This window comes from Gasterosteus aculeatus, chromosome 9 (genome assembly GCF_964276395.1).
Source record: "Gasterosteus aculeatus chromosome 9, fGasAcu3.hap1.1, whole genome shotgun sequence".
Taxonomy (NCBI): Eukaryota; Metazoa; Chordata; class Actinopteri; order Perciformes; family Gasterosteidae; genus Gasterosteus; species Gasterosteus aculeatus.
Window position 1 is genome coordinate 17,738,088 of NC_135696.1, and position 25,297 is coordinate 17,763,384.

At 45.2% G+C, this 25,297-nt stretch overlaps 3 protein-coding genes across 58 annotated transcripts in view; 1 reads left to right on the forward strand and 2 right to left on the reverse strand.

Moving 5' to 3' along the window:
- LOC120824956 (oxysterol-binding protein 1) lies at positions 1–9,520 on the reverse strand. Of its 32 annotated transcripts, none has more exons than XM_078109238.1 (20): positions 9,379–9,520; positions 8,242–8,415; positions 7,808–8,016; positions 7,481–7,643; positions 7,277–7,388; positions 6,986–7,184; positions 6,735–6,849; positions 6,546–6,606; positions 6,273–6,440; positions 5,929–6,174; positions 5,733–5,853; positions 5,524–5,627; positions 5,312–5,407; positions 4,765–4,949; positions 4,440–4,669; positions 4,290–4,328; positions 4,074–4,121; positions 3,692–3,730; positions 3,552–3,575; positions 1–2,940 (listed from the first exon to the last, which is right to left on the reverse strand). In XM_078109238.1, exons 2-20 carry the CDS (start codon positions 8,376–8,378, stop codon positions 2,798–2,800), a joined length of 2,439 nt encoding a protein of 812 aa, XP_077965364.1. In that variant the 5' UTR covers positions 8,379–8,415; positions 9,379–9,520; the 3' UTR covers positions 1–2,797. The 32 variants fall into 32 exon arrangements, with proteins under 32 accessions (XP_077965364.1, XP_077965360.1, XP_077965356.1 ...); XM_078109234.1 differs by having other exon boundaries at positions 6,546–6,609; XM_078109230.1 differs by having other exon boundaries at positions 6,546–6,630.
- pcm1 (pericentriolar material 1) overlaps positions 9,373–25,297 on the forward strand; it is a 21,786-nt gene continuing 5,861 nt past the window's right edge. For 7 of the 25 annotated variants that reach the window (XM_040186152.2, XM_040186154.2, XM_078109221.1 and 4 more), the window contains exons 1-23: positions 13,424–13,647; positions 14,912–15,022; positions 15,287–15,535; positions 16,491–16,817; positions 17,616–17,786; positions 18,349–18,468; positions 18,640–18,826; positions 19,129–19,238; positions 19,410–19,683; positions 19,776–19,926; positions 20,108–20,323; positions 20,603–20,769; positions 21,119–21,342; positions 21,584–21,726; positions 21,825–21,954; positions 22,146–22,316; positions 22,408–22,589; positions 23,012–23,221; positions 23,323–23,605; positions 23,776–23,921; positions 24,009–24,211; positions 24,668–24,845; positions 24,941–25,248. In XM_040186152.2, coding sequence (XP_040042086.2) covers positions 14,927–15,022; positions 15,287–15,535; positions 16,491–16,817; positions 17,616–17,786; positions 18,349–18,468; positions 18,640–18,826; positions 19,129–19,238; positions 19,410–19,683; positions 19,776–19,926; positions 20,108–20,323; positions 20,603–20,769; positions 21,119–21,342; positions 21,584–21,726; positions 21,825–21,954; positions 22,146–22,316; positions 22,408–22,589; positions 23,012–23,221; positions 23,323–23,605; positions 23,776–23,921; positions 24,009–24,211; positions 24,668–24,845; positions 24,941–25,248 — 4,246 coding nt within the window. In that variant the 5' untranslated portion in view covers positions 13,424–13,647; positions 14,912–14,926. Of the gene's footprint in view, positions 9,514–13,423; positions 13,819–14,331; positions 14,498–14,911; positions 15,023–15,286; positions 15,536–16,490; positions 16,818–17,615; positions 17,787–18,348; positions 18,469–18,639; positions 18,827–19,128; positions 19,239–19,409; positions 19,684–19,775; positions 19,927–20,107; positions 20,324–20,602; positions 20,770–21,118; positions 21,343–21,583; positions 21,727–21,824; positions 21,955–22,145; positions 22,317–22,407; positions 22,590–23,011; positions 23,222–23,322; positions 23,606–23,775; positions 23,922–24,008; positions 24,212–24,667; positions 24,846–24,940; positions 25,249–25,297 lie in introns of those variants that run through there. The other 18 variants (XM_078109206.1, XM_078109210.1, XM_078109222.1 and 15 more) reach the window with 11 other exon arrangements.
- sart1 (spliceosome associated factor 1, recruiter of U4/U6.U5 tri-snRNP) lies at positions 10,610–13,381 on the reverse strand. The gene has a single exon (XM_040186178.2). The coding sequence runs from the start codon at positions 13,067–13,069 to the stop codon at positions 10,754–10,756; it is 2,316 nt and encodes a 771-aa protein (XP_040042112.1). The 5' UTR covers positions 13,070–13,381; the 3' UTR covers positions 10,610–10,753.

Sequence of the window (25,297 nt, forward strand, 5' to 3'; positions counted from 1 at the left end):
TACAATAGAAGAAAATTATTTTATTTTTGTTCACAAAAGCTTTTCAAAACACTTCCAAACAAGTGTAAGCATCTTTGTGGAGCATTATTTTGGAAAATCAAAAAACACCAATATGCATTTTAATTCATACTTTAATGTTACTAACCCCTCCCATCCTGCTAAAATAAACTGCATTAAAGCATACAAAAGTACTTTGTAGAACAGTGAGTCAATATGTAAATTCTAACACGTATGTATGTTTGCAATTACGTAACACGGCTCAGGTAGCAAACATCGACTAGGGCACGATGAATAATGTATAGTACGTTCGTACACCGTGAGTCAATTTTGGTGAGTTGTGGGATCGGGATCGTCTCCACTTTGCAAGGCAAACACAGCTGGGAACAACGAGGGAGGAAACTTCAGAAATTACGAGCCATGATTAAAAATCCAGATTATACAAATGAAAGGGACAGAAGAGCCGGAAAGCTGTCAAATCTGAAATCTGAGAGACATGGAGTTGTATCGAGCAGTACATTCCTCAAACACAGTCTTCAGCATCTACTTAAATGTTGTATGAAGAAAGCGTAAATCAAACGAGGGAATGATTCAGAACCAAACAAATGAATATTCAAATAAAGACATCTAGACGGTGACTGAATGAATGAACAAAGCAACAAAACATAAAGCCATTAAATTATCTATCAATACAACCAGTTAATATCACGATTACATTACTGTTTAATATGTTTGCAGAAATACAACATGTATTAAGATCCTCATTTTAAGTGTTTTAAGTACACTTGAATAGAAAATGAAATTTAGATTTTGCAACAACCACACAGTCCTTCCATTCATATGACAAACACTGACTAGTACAATGATACATTTCAGTTTTTGCCATTTTAGCAATCTCTCTTCACACATTTCATTTTGAGGCACTGTTATTGCTGTCTGTTAAAAAAAACTACTCGCAAAACACCACGATTAAAGCTGTTATTTAAATGTTTGAGGGAAACCGGAAAAACAAATACAAACTTGCCTCATGTGTCCCTTTACTTCACTAATCATCAGGAAAGTAGAAATCAGATGTAAAGCATTAACTTTAAGAGCAGAATTTTGATGATTGAAGTGAGGGCACAAAGTTTAGGTATGAAAATACACGTCTGTACTTGGTGGAGAATCAAAATACTTTTATCTTAAACACAACGATTAGTAAATCTCACAAACCTTATAATGCAATTGTACGACGCCCATACTCTCAATAATCTGTTCAACATAGATTTAAAATCCCTTTTTTATCCTTTACAAGTTTCCAGCATTTTATCTGTCGTCTATCCAACAGGTCAACGCGACCTCGAGCTTTTTCACCGTCTCGTGAGGTTTACAGGACATAATTATCGGATTTTGTATCTGTAAGAAATGGAAATAATTTTTGTTGGAATGAAGACTTTAGAATGGGAACAAAGTCTACTTTTAGTGTAATGTAGTGATGGAATAATTTACAAACTCAAAAACAAGATTTAGTAACTCTTTAAAATAATGGATGAAAGACAAAGTACAAGAAATAAATAGTGCCATCGGTAATTTTTTACTTCATATTTTCATTGGTACTTATACATTTCTACCACTATTTTAATTAATATAGTGTTCAAAATTGTATCATATAAAATAAAGAACATATATTTTATTCAACTTAATGTGCTACATAGAAAATGGTAATTATTCTTTCTGAATAAAAAAACATTAGAATTGATTCTTATATAGTGAAAAGAAAGGTTAAAAAAACTTTGCGTATATAAGTATCTTTATATATATATATATATAGATAGATATATACACACACGCACACACACACACATCTCTATAAACATAGAGAGATATCACCAACAAACTTTTTTTTTTTTAAATGACCAAACCGGATTTAACGCAGCCTTATTAAGACAGGAATAATCATAAAGGAGCTACTTTCACATCTACCAAGTTCTTTACAGGGGATTTGGGATGATGTCGAAAAACAAAATCAAACAAATTTTTGAATGGATTAATTAATTGTAGAACTTATAAAGGCTAATATGTGTGTGTATAGCATACCCCAGGTAAGTAAAGCCACAAAATACCATTAATTCAAAGGCAAATGTTGTATCATGGTTTTGTGTTGGTGACACTTCAAGCCAAACCATTTAGACAATAACAGTACATCATTAATTACTTTAAGAAACAACATTTCTCTCTCTCGTGTCAAGACACACTAAACCGATGCATTTATTAATTTGATGCTGTCTGAACCTGGTAGAGATTTTTTTTAAATATTAGGCCAGGATCAAACTCATTCATTGCAAAAGTATCCATACTCAAGAGTGCACAACACACACAAACATAAGTGACATATCCTGTAGTTGCTCTATCCAAACAAACTCTGTATGTTGTAAGAGGTCATCTGTATGAATTATGCTTTTGATAGTAGTGCGTTTAAAGAAAATGCATGATGACATTAGTAGAACAACTTGAGGCCAATAGCAAATCAAAGGCTGTACCAAAGAAGAAAGGACTGAGGAAAAAAAAAGCCATGGATCAAGATAAACACCAGCGTTTGAGAGGCAGTGAGAGGGAATTCGGAATGCTACAATTAGTCACCTTGTCTGATTTTGCCCTTTAACCCTGAGCAAATCACTGCTGGACAAGGAGCGGGGGGGGGGGGAAACCAAGTGGGGCGATCAGTTGAAGCTACGGCGATCGAAGACGGCTCGACGTCAGGCTTGAATCCCCCGTTTCAGCGGATGTAAGGTTTGTACACCACGGAGGGAGACTCAGCTGATCAGAAGATTTCCGGGCACATGTCCCAGCTGCCTTGCTCCTTAGCCTCCCAGTAGCCGCCCTTGTACACGTGCAAGGTCTCTCCGGACACGGGGTCGTCCAACTTCTCGAACCACAAGGCTTGGTAGCTGTCTGGATGGGTGCCTAAGAAAAAATAAAAAAATAAAATAAAAAAAAGACACAATCTTTCACAAAGAGGAAGCTTTGACTGGACCTGAGGTGAGGGTGTTGGAGCCACTGAGCCATGACGAAAACACCGTGCTTAAAAGCAAGCCGACGCGCCCTCAAGATGGTCGACCGCCGCCAGAAACAAAAGATGACGAGCGCTCTACTCGATGAAATCACTCATTTCCTCCGACGCTACTACATCCGCAGAGGACCAGGCTCACCACTAATGCCCCGAAGGCCCGCGACCACAGTAAACTGAGCAATCACGGACAGAATGCGATTTTTAAAATATCGACAAACTAGGTTTGTGTCCATTCTACACTAAGCTACAGTCTTCTACGGGGTTCTAAAAGCTACCAACACACATCTAAATGAAATAGAACCAGGCATAATGGAGAGCAAACTGATGTTACTTGCATTTGATTTGAGCTCCATAAGGACCTTCATTGCCTTCGACTAAGAGAGACCAAGGTGGATGTAAAGGGGATACGATTAACAGAAGGCGTCTGAATCTAGATCTAATCAAGTTGCTAGGAATTGTGAGATATTTGCATAAGTATGTGTTATGTTATCATCAGAATACTTGCTTAGAGGTGATGGTCCATAAGGGGCTGAAAATAAAAGAATTAAGGATGAATCTTCGAGAGTTCAGACATGAAAGGTCGGGTGTAATGTGAAGATGACGGATAAAAAATAAAAATAAAATTAAATGAAAGAGGCTACTTGCATGCAACAGGTGTAAGGGGAGGAGAGTCCTCTGTGTCAGCTTAACACCAGCACAAAAACAAGAAAGATGTGAATCTACAACTCAAGTCAGCATCCAAATCCACACAAATACTGTGTTCATTACTTTAGGTGCTGTGTGTAGGACTTCAAGCAACAAAAAGAAAACCCTGAGGGCTAAATATGTATATGTATTTTTAAACACATATAAATGTTATTTTAGTGGATCTTTCTTTTAGGTGACAAACACCCATCACTGCTGCCTCCATCCTCAGCAGCACATCACCCATAAACCCCCACTTTGAAAACACCCCCACTATCCCTTCAGATGCTACACAAAGCACCTTAAGAGTACATTTTAGGTTAAGCAATGAAGTGGTACTTGCTTTCATCAAAAACCTCATTTGCTTCTGTGCCAGTCTCCACTGCATCGGCTAAATGGAACAGAAATGGATGAACAGGGAAAGTATTTGAAAGACGGTGAAGAAGAAGAAGGAATTAAGCACGTACTCGTTACATGCGCAGACATCGAGACCACAAGTGGCTGCGCTAAAATATAGTGATGATCAAGGGTGGGAAAAGAGCGAAAGAAGAGTACTTGCTTTTTGAGGGTGAATCAGTGATTGAATCCTCAGTGACAGCTTAGGGTTAAGACAAATACAAAGTTTTTCAAGACACAAAGTGGACAAAAAGAGGCAAGACAAGTAGATAAACCCCAAAACTGAAATATGTCCTTTTTTTTTTTTTATTACCTTCCTCGGGTGAAGAGGCTGCTTTAACAGCCTCCCTCTCCCGTTCCCGGCGGACGGTGCGCTGCTTCTCTTCTAGCCGCTGCTTCTCGGCGTTGGCCTCGTCCCAGCGGCCGTCCTCCATTAGCCTTTGGTCGGGACGCCGGCGACAGTCCGTCGGCGCCACTCCCTCCTCGGGGTCGTTGAGCGTCAAGGCCAGCGAGGAGAAGAAATACATGTTTTCTGCTCCCTCCCTGGCAAGTCGTCAACATAAACCAAAAAGGTCAGAGGCGCGACCATTCTTACGCCGCGGCGTTCAGTTTTACGAGCACGTTGACCTTCCACTCACGGTAACGGGTTCTTCCTCCAGATCTCTTTGGCTTTGAGGGTCTGATAGACGGTCCTCTGTTTGCCTTCGGTGCCGTTCTCGCCTTTGCTGCTCTGCATTATCCTGGAGAACTCCATCTTCTCATCCCAGGTTCCCGAGAGCACGTAGTGGGCCTTCCCTTCCTTGTCCGTTACCACTCCAGTTACCTGAGGAACAAACACGGATCACATGCAAGAATGTCCTCCCAGAGACTCACATGGGACGCGATTAAACACTACAGCTCTGCCATTCATTCCGTTCTACTGAGTTTATAATGTTGCTGAAGTGTGTTAATTACGTTATATATCCCGGAGCTAAAAGGACGTCTAGTGTGCTGGACTGCATCACATAAAAGACATTCCAAATAATTTGTCCGTCCCATTTCCCATTAAAGAGGGAGAAGGACAGCAAATAGTTTTCAATGCTAAAATATATCACAACACCTCATAAAGGGAATTATAATTAACTTCTTTTAAGATACATCATTCTGTGAAGAAGAATCAAAACAGCCGTTTAAAGAAGAGCTCACCTTTCTTGGTACATCTCTGGAGAAGTAACTGTAGGGGGCAAACTTGAGGTGGCAGCGATCTCCCGTCTTGTGGTTCACAACATCTATCTCCCCTGACTAGAAGGAAACAAGTAAAAAAGGCAAATGTTCTGCTCCCGAGGACATAAAACATGCACGTCCCTTACACAAGCGGTACGTAATGCAGTTAATAGTTTGTTAGGATTTAAATTTACCTGGTCAATCCACAACTTTCCAACAATGATGTTGTGTACGGTTGTAGTCACTTTCTTCCAAGAGTAGTGATTGTCGCTCTTGTCAAATAAACACTGGATAGAACCTGAGGACGGAAAGAGCTTCGTCTTAAAACCTGCCAGTGTCCGTTTTTACCCCCCACACCAAGAATAGAAATGGCATTTTTGTTCTTTACACTAAACACACTCACCCAGAGGCATGATTGAGAGATATTTTCCTCTAAACTTGCTTGCCAGGGTAATTTCTTGTCTGAGGGTCCAGCCCTTTTCAGAGCTGGCGTGGTGAGCTGCAGCAGGTGGGTGGTGACTCACCTAAGAAGAGGGGTTGCAAATCACGTTTACACCACTACAATTAAGAGATGCTTGCAGAAGCATCCTTCGACATACCTGTTCACAGAGAGAGCGGTAGCCACAATCTTTTAGCCGATCAAGCTCAAAGGTTTCTCCCAGCAGAGGATTGAAGGGTTTCCCTGTGCGGTGGACAGTGGTGGAGTAGGAGGAGACGGTGAAAGCGGCCACATAGCACATCTGCTCTAGAGAGCTCTGGCATTTGGCAGCCTTGTCCAGCAGCTCGTAGTACTCCAGGTCTTCGGACAGACGTTGCAGCATTGAGAGGGGCTCATTGAAATTCACCTAGTGGGCACATGGTCGCAGAGAGAAGTCAGATTACCTCGGAGTACTCTCACAAGCAAAGGGCCACTTGGACGCCAACAGGGGTACATGTTTCTTACAGGCATTGGTATCTTTGAGAGCTCCTTTCCGATACAATTCTTCATGATGCTCCACAGATTGAGGTAATAGTTGGGCTTGTCCGGGATGCGAGTCCGTCTCTGTCGAACAGGCTCTAGCTCAAGGGGCGGTGGGGACTCTGGGTTGGACACCATAGACTGTTCATCAAACTGGGAGAAGAGGAGGAAAATATTTTTCGTGTGTCAAGCGACTGTGGCGTGTCGACAGGCAAGGGGAGACCACACGAATCCAAACTTGCTAGTAACTCAACACACGTTTACTGACTGCTCGTCCATTCCGATCTCACTGCTGAGCCCACTGACGTTGCTGCCCGACCTCCTGATGGACAGACAAGCAACACTAAAAACAAAAGCAGTGCAAAGGGAAGCAGAATAATAAAATCAAGGTGGATATATGGATAAATAAAGTCTGCGACATTTGAGAAAGGGCCGACGGTTAATGACCTGTGATACTTGGGGTCAGCGGGGACCGTGATGAACCCTGCTGGGTCTTCCATAGCGTCAAAGAACTCGTTGTCGTCATCCTCGTCGCTGGCATCCCCTTTTACTGAAGCACCACCTGAGTTGAAGAAATAAATGCCTCAATGGATGAACTGGCCTCCCATGATTGGCGTGGATTAAGCAGCATAGCGAGCCCACTTTGAGTGACATTGAGGGCGCCAAGTAAAAAGTGCAGTTGGAGACAAGAGCCATACCTTTGTTAGCTAAGGCGGGGTTGCTGAATGAAGAGGGCAGAACTGTAGCTCCCCTGAAAGCTCTTTCCAAGTGATTGTGCTGTTTGGCCAGCTGCTCCAGAGTCTCCTCCAGCCGTATCCTCTGGTCTCTTTCCGCCTGTAAGGCCTTCTGCCAACGCTTACTGTGGTTCTGGGCCAGTGAGAGGAAGTCCCTACATGCCTTTGGGAGAGACACACAAAAACAAGAGCAACGTTTCGACCCAAGGAATCAACGACAATGTTTAGCAGCAAACAAACACTTGGTTAGCTTACGTTGATCATGGCATTAGAGGTGATTCTGAACAGTGTGGCTCTTTCTGTAACTTGTCTCATCTTTTCCCCCATGTCTCCTACAACACGAATCCCCTCCAGTTCTGACAAAGACCTGTGTGTTTGGAATCAAGGAATGGATGAACGAAGAAGAAAAGGAATAGCCAAACAAAAGGAATGGGGCGTATATCGTCTGATAATCAATACCTCTGGAGGGCAGACCCATGCTTTACAATGAGATCATTGCAGGTGTTGAGGTCCTCCACCTTACTGCCAAGTGTGCGAAGTGTGGACTGGATTTCTAAGTTACGGCAGCCTCCACCCTGTCCAGAGGAGGGGGGCACTGCGGGACAGTCGTCCCCAGAGTCGTCTGGGGGAAGAGAATGGGTTAGAGAATATGACCAAAACCAAATTAATACATGGGGGGGAAATGCTTTACACACAAAAACAAACAAACCCCCCCTGCACAGTTCTGCCTGTCATGGACTGCAACGCATTTTCATATTCTCCAACGTATTAGTTTTCCCCTCTCACCAGATTCTGCCTGCATGTGGACGGCCTTTGCCTTGGCGAGCTCCAGAGCAGTGATCCATCGCTGCCGCTCTACTTCCGAGCTGGCTTTCAGGTGGTAGGTCTGCGCGCCGCCGTTGGAAATGACAAAATTGCACGAGTCCTCCACAGCAATGTTGGCGGTGGCCAAGTTGATGGTGCCGCGACATGTGTGCCCCATCTCTGCCTGAGTCCTGCAGACAACCCAATTAAGAGAGGTCAAAAAAAAGATCAATTTTTTTTTTTTAAGATACATTTTTTTTAGATGTATTTTAAAGCAACTGCACGTGTTTAAAACGGCGCATACAGTATGCAATACTCAATACACTTCATTTGTGTTTCCCACCCCCTCTCTGGATGCTTTTAAGCTAGGGAAAACTCTAAAATTCAATCTTTAGTCACGTACATGTGTAACTCACCTGTAGTAAGACAACAGTCCATTGCTGAGAACAAACCAGCGTCTCTGGTAACCTTTGATGTAGTTGGTCCATTTGAAGAGCCAACCCTTGTACATGTCTCCAGGGGGAGTTGGAGTGGGGGGCTTAGACTCCGACATCACGACAGACTGTAGTTTCACTGGGCGAAGATCTGGCCTGTTAAGGCAAAAAAAAAGATCAATATTGCTAATAATGGTCTGACAGTGCTACTAATCATATAAGTATGGCTGGGCTCTATGGAGAAAAGCTAATATCACTCTATTTCGGCTCAATACTTTTGGGATTGTATTGCATTCACAAAATACTAAAATGTGGTAATGTGAATATAAAAAAAATATCCAGTCTCATATCGAAATATCAAGACAAAATCAACACACATCAGTGTAATTTAGCTTGTTAATGTAAACAACTGAAGAGGTGTTTGTTCACCGAGTCATCGTAGTGTGACAGCTCAATAATAGTTGTCATTAGTGATACGAAAGGAGTAATTATGAGGACAGCTTGTTGGAAGTTGACAAATAGGCCACTTATCCCTCCCTACCTTACCATTACACGCCAGCCTGCTGCTCAAGTTTCCTGAATATTAAACCTTGAGCAAGCATTAAATCGACACGTAGATCCTAAACCTGTAAGCCTCCTGCTGCACACCCACGTCACGGCGTAACGTTGATACCGACGGACGCCGGCTGATCTTGACAAGGTTAAAAGTCACAAGAGCTACAACAACGAACGTCGGGTAAATCCATGGAATCCCTCGAAATATGGCTCGGGATTAGCCGTTAGCACACGTCTGTCATCTCGCTGAGGCGTTCCTACCGACAACAGTCAAGTGATACCCACCGGATCCTCGCCAAGGTGGCGTAGGACAGTCCGGTAAACACGGCGAGCGGGTTCGAGGAAGGAGACAAACCCCCACTTCCGGGATATTTGAGAGAAAAAAAAGAAAAAAAAGAATGTCCGTCACTAAACGCGCTGCTAGCTAGCTAGCTAGTAGCCACACAACAGGAAGCTGTCAAAACAGCCCCCACGACACGTCCCGCAAACAGGTCCCTTCTACTGTCCCCGCCTGTCCTTGTCTTTGGGACACCGAGACGTGATTCAGCGGCGGCGGGTCCTTACCGTGCGAGACTTCAGCTGTTAAGGCCGGGCATGTCGTGTGGGGCGAAGGCGATGTTAGCTCGCCGATGTTAGCTTGGCTATCCACTTTCATGGACGTGTTATTAAGGACGTCGGTCAACGGCTACTCGGCTACAGGTTCTTCTTCTTCTATTTGGCGGCCATGACTTTGCATTACTGCCTCCCTCTGGTTGTAGTCTTCATTGGTGCCCGTTTTTTAACAGTTAACTTACTCTCATAAACCCAAAATAGCATTTATACTATAAAGTATAATATATTTAATATTTCTGCATGTTTCTATATGTATCTTTTTCATGTTTATCAAGTTGCTTATTTAATTAATTCTACTTTATCACCTACTATGCTTAATTACCCCAGCACTGCTGCCACAACAGATTTAGTTTTCCCATGCGAATTACAAAAAAACAACTTGCCATCTTCTCACAATGTGTCTCCTGAATGCGTGGGACTCGAATGAAAATTTTCTTCTTTGACTAACTAGTTTTGTTGTGAACAATACTTAAAAAATCAGATCCTGGCTGCACCCACCGCGTGACCAGGAATCCACAAACGAAGACCCCGTCACATCTGTGGATTCCTCTGTATCAACACGTTTTGAGTCCAACTTAAAGTCCCTATTGTGGTATTCACCAATGGTGGTTTTATTATGTTCCTTGATCTTTAGCGGGTCCAGATCTATACATTAAAGTAGGAATACCAGGACACGTCCCAATAGGCCGTGTCATAGTTAAAGACGTCTGGTAGGACTGGAGGGACCATGTTTACTTTATCACCCAGCCCTCCCATGTGACTAACTAGGCTTATTCAAATTGGAAAAATCTACCCCACCCCGACTGCACGGCCATCAGCCCAGTTTCTGTGGTAAATTATTTACACATTCTGTACAACGTATAATTTTAACATTGAGCGACTACGGCAGTGTAATTATTACTCTCCTGGGTTTTAAAACAATTATACAATGCTGTCCTACAGAGCATTGTGAGTATTTCCATTTTATTTACTTGAAACAGCTGAATATATTGACTATACTTTTGGTATAAATAACCCAAATGCCTTATGTTATTTAAGTCATGCCACAGAATGTGCAACGCTGCCATTAAACTGACCACAGTCATTTCAATTTGTTACAATAGCACATTCAGAACATTTTAATCCTGAAAAGTTTCCCTTCAACGTCTCCATTAGCAACACAGAAAACTATAAAACATTCGACTGATTTCTGTAAGTTTTAATAGGCAATTCTTTACTACAACAGAACTTGTATGAAGTAGGCATTTACTTTACTTAAAACATCCTGTGTGTATATCAATTATTGTGTCAGTGTATGTGTTCAAGATAATTCACTCTTGCTGCAGACTTATTTGGTAATGGTATTTGCATTCATACTTTTCCCACTCCCACTAAGCACGATATATGGGGTTTTCTGAGATTTCTGTTTTTCTTGAAGCAACGCCACCGTCCCCAGAGGAGTGTCACTGCTGCTCATCTTCTTCAGCAGCGCCTCTTCCTCCAGCTTCTTCATCCTCCTCTCAGTCTTCATCTTTCCAGAACCTTTGCCGTGGAATCGATGGGAAAGCTGGCGGAAAGCTTCTTTGGGGGTGAGCCTTCGTCCGGATTCATCCACGTACTCGATCTTGACCTCGGGCTTGTAGCTTTCCTTGTCCTTGAAATCTTGAGTGAAGCCCCTGTACTCTTCTCTGCGACTGTACTTGTCATCGAAGCCCATCTTGTCCTCGATGCAGTAGTTGTCGTTGGGCAGGGCGCCTTTAGTTGCTCTCACGCGGGATATCTTTTGCATTTCAGTGTCCAACAGACCTTTGTTTTTGCACAGCAGCAAAGCGGCAGCGAGGCCGGACTTGACGATGGGCTCTTCGTCCAAAATGGTGGCGCAGGCCGTAGCAAAATCCGGCGGTTTCACCTCTTCATCCAGGTTGACTGTGCTCCATCCGACATTCTCGTCCATTTCCGAGTCGGAATCCCCGGCGTCGTCCTTCTCTGCCTTCTCCTCAAAGTCCATAATGTCTTCTTGGTCCTCTCTGTTGCCCGACAGCCCGTACGTCGGGATGTCACCCAGGGTTCTGCAAAACTCAGAGGTGGCGTTGAAAACAATGTTGTTCTTCCGGTCGGGATCATTTTCATTGGCGCTTTGATCGAGCTCTTTAATCTTCTCCGCCACCTTCTCCCCGGAGTCCTTGAGCAGCTGCTTTTGCCTCAGCTTCCTCTGCTTCTCCAGCTGTTTCTGCAGCTCCTGCTCGGCCTCGTCCTCCTCCAACACAGTTGGCTCAGGGGGAGTAAAGTCCTCCTCGTCGCTCATCTCCATTTCGGCCATCCGCACATCATCGGACGTTTGGGGGGCATCGCTGGGCGTGGCGCTGTCCACCTGCACGGCCTCGCCTTCCTCCTCCAACCGCTTGCGGCCTCGACCGCGTGTCCTGGAGCCGAAATCCGTGCTGCGGGTGTCGTCGATCTTGAGCTCGTCCACGGCGGTCTGCTTCTCCTTCTTCCTGATTTTCCTCACGCGGTGTTTGGTCTTTTTAAAGCCCACCATCTCCTGAGACGTGTAGTACTCCGAGGCGATGGCGAGAGCGGGCATTTCCAGGGACTGCGCCTGGTTTCGCAGCGCCTCCCTCATGGCTTGAATCTCTCGCTCTCGCTCGCCGTCGGCGAAGCCTCCCGTGTTCAACCGGAAGCTCTTTTTCTTTTCTCCCTCGATTTCCTCGTCGTACTTTGAGAGTACACCGTGGGGCTTCACGGTAACCATGTCGTCCACGTTCTCCTCCTCGTCGTAGGGCTTGTAGTCAGGCTTTTTCTTCTTTAACTCGACGTTCTTATCGGCCTTCTCCTTGTCCACCAGTCCCACGTTCACGAGCACGTCTTCCTCCTCCTCAAGAACCCCTTTGTCTTGGAGGGTCAGGATGACAGTCTGGCCCTCGTTGAAGGAGGCCACCTTGTGCTGCACTTTGAGTCCCTTTAGATCTTGAGCCGTGTACGACTCCTTTTTCTTATGGGCAAACTCCTCCTCTACCAGACTGCTCACGCCAAATTCCTCATCCATCTCCTCCAGAAGTTTGGCTCGTTTATCCGCCATTTCCTTTTCCTTGGCCATCTTTCTGCTCCTCTCGACCCAAGCGGCCGTATCATCCAGCCAGTCTTCCTCGGCTATGGTCTTGACTTTTCCCAGCTTCTGGTTCTGGATGCGTTTTTCCTTCATAGCCGCGAGCTTCTCCCTCATATCCTTCTGCTTTTTGATAAGAACGGGGTTGATGGTCTCCGCCACCAGCGGGTCCTCCTTGGTGCCAAGCTCCTTCTTGGTCTCGTTTACCTCCAGGGGCTTCAGGCCCAGCTTGGCCCGGAGTTTGTTCGTCTCCTCGACGCTGAGGGACGCGTCTCCGCTCGCGGACTGGGGCGCCACGTCGCTTTTGCCTTCTTCATAGCCGACGTCGACTTTCTCCTTCTTCACCCGCGGCTCGCCGGCGCTGCGCTCGCCTTTGCCGCGGTCCCGCGCGCTTCTGTCCCGGGACCTGGAGCGTTTTCGTTTGTCTTTATCGCGCGTCGCATCGCGGTCCGAAGCGTCTCTCTCGCGGTCCTTGTGGCGATGTTTCTTATGCTCGCGGCGGCGGTCTTCTGCGTCCTTTTCGCGAGTTTTTTCCTTGTGTTTCTTGGACGACCCCATTATTTCCTCGGCCGGTTAGAACAGTTTTACAACTGTAATTGAAATGTTTGTTGACGGGGGCAAAACAAAAATGTCCTTCGTTGCCTAGCGCACGTTAGCTCTAGATGCTAAGCGGCTAACCGACGACACAGCTCACTAGGTGCGAAGGCAAAATGGAACCTCGCGGCCACAGTCCGATGTTATACGACGACGACGAGCGAGGATGTCAAAAAGAAATACTTAGCTAACGTTATTTGTTTTTCTTCCCACCCGGGTCGCAACCGGACTCCACGCGCAGGTATACAAACGTTCCTACTTTCGACGTCGTCGGACGAACACCGAACGACAATAGTGCAGTTTCCTGCAGAGAGACGCTTCCTTTCCGTGGAATACGAGCCGACGTGTGCTGCCCCCCGCTGGATGGGAGTGTTTATGACGGCCCGGGATCCCGTCCGAGAGTTACTGCGTCTTGGAGCATTTATAAGACGTTATTTGTTATCAAATGGCTTTAACCAGACTCGGAGAACATTTCTGAAACCTCTCCCGCAGCGTATGAAGTAAACTGGGATAGGGAACGAGATTTCCTTTCCCTCTGCATGGTAATACCCACGTTCCCTATCTTACATCCTAAGCTAAGTTAGCAAGTGGATTTTTTAAATAACATGGAAGACTGCATTTGAGGTGACGTTAACGTTAAACCCGCTGCGTTCGTCGTTAGCTAATGTTTGTCACGACACTTTTCAACCCCGAGAATAGCCTGATCACTGCAGGTGAGTCAGAGGCTGCAGGTCAGATTCAATGTTGAGGCGCCTGTTTGCTTAAACTTTAATCGTGACGTTTAAAGTTAGCTCCGTGGTGAGCAGCTGTTCGCAAGCTAGGTATTGTTAGCATTAGCAAGCTAACGTCACCTTAGCCATTTTGGGGGCAACTTTCGCCGCTCATTAGCACGAGGCATTGTTTGTTGACACGGATAGCGTTAGAGTTGTGTTGTTGGGTAACGTTAGATCATCTAAGAAGCATCAAACAGCGGGTTGGCGTTAGATGTGCGGTGGTATTGCGTGTTGCCATGGCGATTGTAGGACCTAATCGGGTCGCATATGTTAAGCTAGTAAAGTTTCTACCTAAAATAAGTTAACGTTAACTGCGCTAGCTATACCATCATGTGTTTAAGCCAACTACAAGCGCGACATCGGTGATCGCTGCCCGTTACGCTAACGGTTGCGTGTGTTCCTCTGCGGAGCAGTAACGGCAACATCGCGCAAACTCGCTCATTGTTGTTCCCCGGGAATCCGAGCGGGCCGCACGCACGAGCGCACGCACTGACCCCCACCAACGGCTGCTAACGACAACGGACGGGTCACAAAACAGCTAACGTTTTATCGTCAACGTACAAATAAACGATTTAAAATGTGTTCGTAAGGCTCGGGTGGTTCAAGTTAACGGCTGTTGGTAAGACATGACGCATGTTATGCTTTAATATAAATGTGAGCTCTTGTCGTTACCAACCGTATCATTAACAGACATGTAACGTTATATAACTGTTAAGTTATGGCGAGTAATAGCTTATTTTAACTAGGCTAGCTAGCTGACTAGGGTTAGCTAAGTAACCCATTTCAGATCAGAATCCGCTTTTTCATACAGTTAATTACAGTTAGGTATTATTCTAAATAAGTAAGTGTAAGCGAGCTTGTTCCTCTGTGGTCCAGGTCCGGGATCAGTGTCTCATTTTTTGTGAGTTCCAGCAAGCCGTTTGCTTGAATATGATCTGCCCCTTTCGTTCACTATTTTGAATGTAGGCTTGAATTACCTTCATTGTTAATTCTGCATTGTGACTTGTGTGCATTGTTTGTGCGTTTCCTCCAGCTGTAACTGGGAGACATGGCAACCGGAGGGACTCCTTTTGATGACGGCGCAGAAGAGCTGCACAACTGGACTGTAACCAATGGCAGCCTGGAGGACAGACTCAACAATCTGGTATGTGCTCATCAGGACCTTTTCTAGAAGAAGATTGACTAGTTGTTTCATCTGCACATTGTGCTACGTTTAACACTTTCTGCCGTTGTTGTGCAGCCAATAATCAACTGAAAATCTTTAACTCTTAAACACAATATGATTTGTTATATGCATCATACCTTCCTGTTTATTAATGCCATGTCATATGGATCTTTTAGATAATGTATATCACACCGTATTAAAGTAAACATGTATAATCATTAAAAATATATATTTGCCGCTTAGGATTGGGGTGTTCAGCAGAAGAAAGCCAACCGATCTTCAGAGAAGAACAAGAAGAAGCTGTCCACTTCAGTGGTGGAGAGCCGCCTGACTAATGATATTTCGCCTGAGTCGACCCCCGGGGCCGGTCGCAGGAGAGCACGGACTCCTCATTCCTTTCCACACATCAAATACACTACCCAGATGTCTGTCCCCGACCAGGCCGAGCTGGAGAAGCTGCGTCAAAGAATCAATTTCACAGACTTGGATGAGGTGAGGAGCTTCTCTACCGTCATTACTTGTTTCTGTTCAGTGGGTCCACATGTTATTGTTAATACACACATTTTTTTTCACATGAGGACTAACTTGTGCTGTAGATCAGTAGTCCCCAACCTTTTTTTACCTCACGGTTAGTAGTTGTGCGCTCTCTGTTCGCTAGTTGTCGAAACTGCCGTGCACGGTAAGAGGACGATTGTAAACGTGAAGAAAAACGCTCTGTGGCGCTTGGGAAATATGTCAAGAGGCACGAGCGCACATAATCAGGAGAGAATCCGGTCATTTTTCAGAATAAAAAACATTTTGCAGAAAAGAAAAAAAAAAATCTTTCTGTGGTGCGGCCCGGTACCAAATGGCACACGGACCGGTACCGGTCCGCGCGCCAGATGGTTGGGGAACAGGTCATTGAACTGATTGATGTCTTGGTCCAACAAAAGCATGCATGGCAAATGCATACAGGTCATTTAGGGCTGATTTCCAGTGATTATAAGTTACTAATCATTTCTGGTCTTAGGTTTTTTTATACATGCCTGTTAGTGACTCTACAATATGGAATTTAAATCTTACAGCTTATCACACTGGCAAACTATATTAAAAAGTTGCAGCCCCTATTCAGTGACAAAGGGCCAATTTTTGGCCTTGATGCAGACGAAAGGATTCTAGGGTATTTCTCATATTTTGATACAAGGTTGTTTAGTTGACCGTGTTCTGCTTTGCAGTTGAAGGTCGCAGAATGGCAGAGCACTACGTGCCAACATAGATCTTTTGTCATGCTCTTCCATAGTGGACGAAGTCAGATAGAGAATTCTGTATCAATGCACTGTCTCTGCTCACTGACAGAAAACAATTACGTACACCATTGTTTAACACCTACAGTGCATGATATTGTAAAATACAACCCCAGAGGCTTCACTGTGGATTTGTCTGACTTGTATCTCCTTTTCCTACACAGAGGAGCATCGGCAGTGACTCCCAGGGCCGGGCCACTGCGGCCAACAACCAGCGGCAGTTGGCTGGAGAGAACAAAAAGCCCTACAACTTCCTACCCCTGCATGTGAACACTAACAAAAGCAAGGCGCTGCTCCCTCCCTCCTCATCTGCACCAGCGACACCTGCGATCACCAAGGAAACGAAGAAACAGAGCCCCGGACGCAGGGATATGCTAACCCCTGTTGCTCCTGCCAAGGGGACTCCGAGGCCCGGCCGCGGCGGCCCTGAGAGAGGACCTTTAGGACACAGAGAATATGGCAGAGGAGAACAGAGGATCGACAGCAGCCAGGTAACGTTTGGTTTCGTTGATGCCGGGGTTTTGCTCTGCTCTTACTCTCGTCTGGCTGCCACTTTATAACTTTGTAGTCTGAGGGAATGGGATGAAGTGTGGGGAAAAGTCCCGTGATCGCCAAGATTGTTGACATTCTCCGGGGAGCATAAATATCTCCACACGCTCTCTTCACCTTTCAGTGCTACGCTGATGTTTGCGTTGGTTTCAGTTTCGGAGTTTCTAAAGCAAGTGCCTGATGATGGAGTGGTGTAGCGTTTTAGTGAGAGCGGCTGTAATTGATGCTTGATGCTGTAGCAGTATATCAAATGATGCTTAAACCCTGGGACAATGTGAAAGGGAGCGATGAACTAACAAGGAATGCTTACTACTTGATTCTGCTGCTCCCCTTGACTAAAGGAAGCGCTGTAGTCAGTTTCAGTATATTGCTTTGTTATCTTGTCCATATCTTTTTTTTTTTTTTAAGTTTAATTGTACTAATCCTGGTTAGAAAGATTTCATTTCAATCTGTCCCCGTTTGAACGTAACGTCTGTGAAACCAGAACTAGGTTAAAATGAGGGAGAGCAAGTGCAGCTGAAACAAAGCTGTATTTAGGGCACTTTATAAATATGCCACCACTGGTGCCCAGTGAGTTTTGTGCCCAACCCCCTTCTGGCCTTATTTAGCCACATCTGAAGCGCAGCTGAGAACGCTCGCTAACCTTTCTTTACTTTTTTCTTTTTTCCTCCGACTTGCTTTCATTTACTCGTCTGAAATCCACACCCACACACCACCCTCCTCTCTCTGCACGGTGTCAGGTGGTGAGTAAACTGGTACAGATCCGCGAGTACATCAGTAAGGCCAGCTCTATGAGGGACGACCTGGTGGAGAAGAATGATGTGCCGGCCAACGTGGAACGTCTCTCCAATCTCATTGACCACCTCAAGGAGCAGGAGAGGTCCTATCTACGGTTCCTGCAGAAAATGCTGGTTAGTTTGTCATTTTTTTTTTCTTCCTTTGGGTCATTTTCAGAGATAGCCTCGCTCTTTGTTTTTCTCAGGCTGCCTGACCAAGGTATGTCGTTACAAGAACAGTTGTCTTTAGTTGAAAGCTTGTTTTTTTTTTAGCTAAAATGCGGTTGAAATGGAATTCCCTTTTGTTGTTATCTTGGCAGCTTGTTACTCATTTTAATTCCTGTCTTCCTATGTTGCAAACCGCCATGTCTCATGTGGGGATAAAATTAGGGCATTAGGTAGTTTTCTACTTTCTATTGCAGGATGGCTTGTTTTGTGTTTCATCTCACTTTTGAATTCAATGGAGACATGTTCTAAGCTGTAAAGTAGTATTTGCAAAGAAACAATACAATTTCTAATGCACAGTACAATTCTATTCACAGCAGGTTTTAGTTGTTGCCCAAATTCTAAGTGGCTTACTTAAACAATGATGTGCAATTTTTGGACAAAAGATAGCAGTGCACCCTTTTCTTTTTTTTTAACTTTTCAATGATTGAGACGTAAGATTCTCTCGCCGCTCCTTCCACCATCTCTATAGACGCGGGAGGACGACGAGGATGATGTGAGGACCCTGGATTCTGCAATGGGCTCAGGTTCACTGGCTGAGAGCACTTCTCTCAACGTTGAGGTCCGTTCCTCCGATGCCTCGACTGCAACGGTGTGTACTTTCCCCAAAATGGAAGCAGGTCTTCGTTGCATTACATTTAGCCATTACAATTATTGGGAGGTCATTGTGTTTGGTCCTTAAATTCAGACGTGAAAATGAGACCTGCCGCACTGTTCTTACAGTAAAGTTGTTGTCAGTAATGCTTCCTGTTGACTTTTGTAGGGCAGCAGACCAGAAACGGTGCGAGCTGACCAGAAGGAAGAGCTGGAGAATCTGCGTAAGCAGCACGAGCTGCTGAAGAAGATGCTGGAGCAGCAGGAGCAGCTCCGAGCGCTGCAGGGTCGACAGGAAGCACTAATGGCCATGCAGGACAGCGCGGAGCAGACGCTTGCTGTGATTGAAGACACTGGTTAGATTTACACTAACGCAGTCACGGGCCCATTCGCATTCAATAGCAGACCCATCGTTTTTTTGTTTCCCCCCAAAAATATGTATATGTTACCTTTCGTCCAGACTCTGATGTGTCAATAGCAATTAAACACCTTTTGTAAACCTTTGTAATCATGCAAATGCCTGAACTAACCACATTTTGCCATATTTGTATATCATTATTCAAATGAACCTATTTTAACAGTTTCTATGACTTGAGGTCACAGTTTACAACAAATATATCCCCATGTAGAATTAATCTTTGCATTTTGTTGTGTTTAGTTGTCACAGAAACCACAGGCAGTGTTTCAGGCTTGAGCATCACATCCGAACTGAATGATGAGTTGAATGATTTGATCCAGCGGTTTCACAACCAGCTGCATGATTCTCAGGTACAGTAGAGGTATTCCATTTAGAAAAGCTTACTATACGGAACTGTCTTGTGGGAATAATTCCTTTATGAAAGTTGTAATAATCATAATCTGTAATGTTGGCATGTCCATCATCAAGAACCATATTTCTAATCAATATTTTTCAATTGTTCTGTTACTTCTGCCTTGTAGACCAAAGCGGTGCCAGACAACCGTCGCCAGGCAGAGAGCCTTTCCCTCTCTAGAGAAGTGTGCTGGTCTAGGGCTCCCCATGCTGTTGGTCCACCTCAACACCGGCCTCTCCTTCATTCTGCATCCGGGCCCCACACTGGCCTAGACACGGGGGCCACAGCTGCCAATGTCAAACTCACAAAGCTTCAGGAGCTCCAGGACAAAAAGCAAACCATGGACAAGATCCTGCGGGAGCTGCATTCCCTCAGAGACCAAACCCTTAACAACAACTCGTGTAAGAGTATTTGCGAAGCCTTTTTTTGCAGTAATTCTGTGGCTTATCCCCCGCTATAAAAATGGTGATGAACTGTATCTGGTTCCCCTCAGGTCGTGGCTTGTCAACACGGTGCAGTGTGAGTGCGCTAGATTCTCCTGAATGCGCATCTGTTCTCTGCTCTAATGCGGCATCAGCTTCCACTCCCTTTCATCCTTCACGCACTCAACACCAGAACAGCTCCAATTCCACGGACAAGCTCAGGTGCGCATAGGTGCTGAATAGGGACGTTAGATATCAGCAACAGGGCCAAGAGACTCCGCCCCCGTCCCCTTTTATAGTGGTGCTTTTCTGACCGTGTCTCTAATTATTATTATTTAATTATTTAGCCTCGTATACAGTTACATTTAATTCGCACATTATTATTATTTTTTACTCCCTACAGAAAGCTGAAAGAGGTCCACAAGCGTTTGAATGAGCTACGGGAATTGGTTCAGTACTACGAGCAGACCTCCGATATGATGGTGGATGCGGTCAATGAGAATGTGAAAGAGGAGGATGACGAGGAAGAGGATGAGGAAGATGAGACTGAGGACGGTTCCATGTTTGAGGCCATGTTTGACTCTGAGCAGGAGAACCGCCAGCCTGTAACCAACATCCGGTGTGTTTGTTTAAACATCCACTGTCCTGTGTACCTAATGTCAATTAATGTCAAACCCTCGTTATGTGCCAAATACTTTTGGTTTGGATTTTGGAAAAATACTTTTTTTCATCTTCTGTAAAAACAGTTTTATTGATTGTTTTGAATTGAATTATTATTGAATTGAATTATTGTCACATTATTTCACAGGTTTACCTGTATCAAAATAGTTAAATTATACTTAAACGCCGCCAATGGGAGGATGTATCTCTATAACGGTTGCTGCACTATTGTCTTTAGAAACCCACATCACAGTGGGAACTGGACCGATTTGAACAGCCTGACTAACCGGCACAGTGTGAGGAGCAGCGCCACTAACAACCGTGATGGGAGACTCAACACGCAGTGTGAAATCAACAACCGGTCTGGAGCCAACGTCCGCAGCCTCAACATCCCCTCAGCCATAGGTACATTCACGCACATGCGTACGCAGCTCCAGCTGATGGAAATCTTCCTTTTCTGTATTCATTGTAATATTCATAAAAAAAAATTAATTGAAAGATATGACGCTGGCATACAGATTTGATGGCATATATATAATACAATTATAAAATGGAATATATGCAACGATATGTTGTATCATATTATAGAATAGTGTGTTGCTAAGTCATTATCATTGATAAACATGCTTTTCAAACTTTGCAAGATTAAAACTCTAAAATGTAACTAGAATTAACTGCATGGATTTTGGACACTTTCAAATGACATCATTTTTAAAAACTCACTCCATTTGATTGAATATTTGCTTTCATTTAGAGTGCCAGTACAACCGGGACACGTCCTTTAATCAGGTGAAAGATGAGGATGAAGACGGCCTGGATAACGAGGAAGGGGCACAGGCCGCGGCTGCAGACAGTGACGCATCCGGATCCAGCCGAAGGAGCAGTCTGGGAAACAACGGCGGCTTTTCCCAGAAGGTTCACCGGCAAACAGCGAAGCAGAAACTCCGGCAGCTCCAGGAGCTGGTGGCCATGGTTCAGGTGAGGCAGGCGATGGTACGATGTCACGGATTCCATAGGAAGGAAGTATATATTTCTCGATGGCCTCCCTTTGCATTTGGGCGGTCAAATAATACATTAGCGTTTGATATGACCCCCGAGTTTAGCAAATGTATTCACATCACACATTTAATAGGACCTCAAATGGAAGGCCAGTTCTCCTCAGGTCTCCGTTATCTTAAGCTGAGCACAGTGTAAATTGTGCTCTTCTGTCTGCACCTAGAGTGACGACACTGATGGCACGACAGCCAATGAGGACGAAGCTCTACACCAACAGCCGAATAATACCAGAGCTCCTGTGCTGGGGGCGTTGGGGGCCGACTCCAAACAGAATTCCAGAGAACTCGCACTCTCCAGCAAGGCCAGGTACAGTACAACGTCTTGAGAAGACGGGATTGCAGATGTTTACAAAAATATTGATTTTGAAAGTCATTTTCATTGCATCCAAACTATTCTGGACCCAGGGAGAAGTTGTATGAGGAGAAGCTGCGTCAGCAGAAGCAGGAGCTCATGCAGCTCCACGAGGAGCGCCAGAGGCTCATTGACATCCAGGGCAAGATTCAGGATCTGCAGTGGGCTTGCCCTGACCTCCAGGTATTTTACACACGTATTCACTATGTTTTGCTATGAAGTGATATCAGCAGGTAGACTTGAAATCCGATTTTGGAAAATAAAAAGTGTTCCATATATGATCCACCCTATACAGAACAAATAAGGGTTGAACAAATTAATTATTTGGCACCTTGTAACTAGTTACATATTTCTTTTTGCTTTCTCCTTTCTAGTCATCCGTGTCCAGCACAGTGAGTCAGCAGGGCTTGCTGAGAAAGGTTCCGGTTGCAGTTTCCACTCCGGCTCCTGTCCTGGCCTCCTCGTCCTCTGGACCCCAAATTAACTCCACTGGGTTGAAGCCCACTGCTCCAGAACCAGCTTCTCCTTCCGTCGCTGACAACGAGGTACCAGACTCCACCCTGCATACCAAGACCCACAACTACAACCATGGAGACCCGTACAGTTGACTGTTGGCCTCTGTTCCTGTCCTGTCAGCAGCTGTGGTCGGAGATGCGTCGCCACCAGATCTGTCGGGAAGAACTGCGTCAGCGCAGAAAGCACCTCGAGTCCCTGATGGCTGAACACCAGAGGCGTAGTGGTCTCGGTGACTCTCCGAGGCGGGCTGATGACCCAGAAGGCCTTGCTACACCCTCACAGCCAGTCAGTAGGGATGAAAGGTAAGACGCATGCTGCTCTCAGGGGGACGGGAACGGGACTTTTGAATGTATGGTCGCGGTTCCATTTGATCTTTGTTCTCAGCACTGACTGCTGTGCCATTTGCAAAGACCAGATCATTGGTTTTCATGCCCCTGCGATGGCGTCTCACAAAGTGCAAATGCAGGGCAGGCTACCGACTACTGCACTGTTGTTTTTGAGGTGTTCTACCTTTTCTTTCCTTCGGATACACTTAAGTAGGCAGCAGAAGGAGAAAAAACGAGAGGGAGCATTGCAGGTCCGGCAAAAGAGAAATTGTGACACGCGTAGTCATAAAAATAATTCAATGAAAAATGAGATTACTGTGGGTTTTTTTGAGGGATTAAAATGGTTGATTTATTTCATAGACAATTCAGCATATACCACTTTGCCAATGTGTCTTTAGGACAATGGCTACCTGGGGTTCCACTCCCTGCCACCTTGACGATGAAGATGACGACGACGACGATGATGATGAGGAATACCAATCAGAGACTGGTGCAGAGGAGGAAGAGGAGCAGGATGACTGTGTAGAAAGCAGCTCTGAGGACGACATTCCCATCTACGCCTCAAACAGGAACCAGTGCTCCTACAGTAACAGGAAGAATCAAGGAAGGTCCGACAAAGTGGAAACTAAATTCATTCTATTGCGCTGATTTAAAAAAAAAAATATATATATATATATATATATTAAACACTTCATTCTTATGTTTTTAGCAACCTGAAGCCTCCACCAGCCTTCTCCGGTGAAAGCAGCGGGGATCAATCTCATCATAACAAAACTCAGGCCAAGCAGCAGCAGCAGCAGCATCAGTCCAGAGGTTTGGACCACACCGCGACGAGCCAGCACGGAGCGACACGGCGACAAGAGAACCTGCGCTGGGCCTCCGAGCTCTCCTTCGCCGAGGGCTCCGGTCAGTGGCCGGAACAGGTCAGCCAGCTGCAGAAACAGCTGGACTTCAGCACCAGCATGTGTCAGACACTCCTGCAGGACCAGCAGGTTTGTTACGTGCACCGACATTAATGATGGACACAAGCTTGCACTGCATTGGTCGCCTCTGTTAAGTACAGGGACTTAGACTCGTAGCATTCATTACTATCTTTGTGATTTATCTTTTTGAACATGATGAAACCCACACAAACAAAACGTTCTCCCGCCTCCTTCCACAGACACTCTCTTATATGTTGCAAACCCTGCTGACCGGTCAGTACAGTGCGTTACCCAACAACCTGTCATCACCACAGGTCCACCTGGTCATGCACCAGCTCAACCAGTGTTACACCCAGCTGGCTTGGCAGCAAAACAACGTACAAAGGTGAACAAAAAAAAGTATACAACTGTGCCCCTCTTGATTTCAATCAAATGTTTATGTTTTCTAAAATCTGTTGTGCTTTTCCTTCAGACTCAAACAGGTCCTCAATGACCTCCTTCGCCAGCAGCAGGCTTCCTCTTCAGCGGCTGCGTGGCAGACACAGAAGCACGGCTCATCCCAGGAATCCGGATCCGGCACCTCACCCTCCCCTGGTGTTTTCCTCCCCTTCTCTTCTACCCTGCATCCCTCAACCAACAACATGTCAACTGCTGCCTTATCCCAATTCCCTCCTGGTACAAAATGGATATTTATTATCTCTTGAGTTTTAAATTCTTATTTCTCCCACAAAACATTTCAAAATGAACTGTAAATCATCTTCATGAGAATCAAACTAAAGGGTTTGTAGTGATTGTCTTCGAGACCAACTTCTTATGTGCTTAAAAAAGCACATTTGCTGTTTTATAATCAATAAAGGTTTGAACTTCAACAGGTTATTGCATTATGTTATAAATCTTAAAATCAGAATTTTCAACAAATCAAATTGAGATATATCTTAAAATTGTTTGTTCTCGTTACTGGTAGGGTGTGACATATTTTTTTAGTTAGTACATTTCAATTTTAGCTTACTTGATTACTCGATTCATTTGTGCAGACCTGAAAGGCCAAAGGTCCCGCTGTCATAATTTAATTGATTCTTATGACCATTAACATTGAAAAATATGCTTTCTTCCCTTTTTTCCCCTCCGCAGGCTTTAATTTATATCCACTCTTTCCTGCTGCTATGGGCGAGTTCCCTCAGGGTGCAGCAAGTCAGGCAACCCCCGACCACCCGAAGCAGTTGGACCCCAACATGTCTATTAAAACCGAGTACATGAGTTTCCCTCCTCCACTGCAACGCTCTCCACTTAACACCACCACAGGCCGAGGGTACGTCCATCATCTTTGCCTGACGGGGCATTCGTATTTATTCATGTAGACGTTATTGTATGTACATGTATTTATTTCCCACCTGACCCCTGTAGGCCATCTGACTGGCTTAAAGCCTCCTATACCGACAACTCCGTCCAGCATGTCCGTTCCAAAACGGAGCCCCAGGAGCCTCCCTCTTCCTCCGCTTGCGCCAGCCGCCACCAGAGACCTCAAGAATTTGACAGGGCATCGCAGGACAGCTTCAGCAGCATGCCCGATCCTGTTGATCCCGCCACCATCACAAAGACCTTCAAGGCCGGGCGCAAGGCCTCCGCACAAGCCAACCTGGCCTCACGAAGCAAGGCACCCACCTCCAAGAGTCGGCGCAGGAGGAGCAAAGGGCACAACAAGAGCGCCGACGGTATTTAAATGGAGCTACATCTTCCGTATTACCCGCTGCGACCAAATTA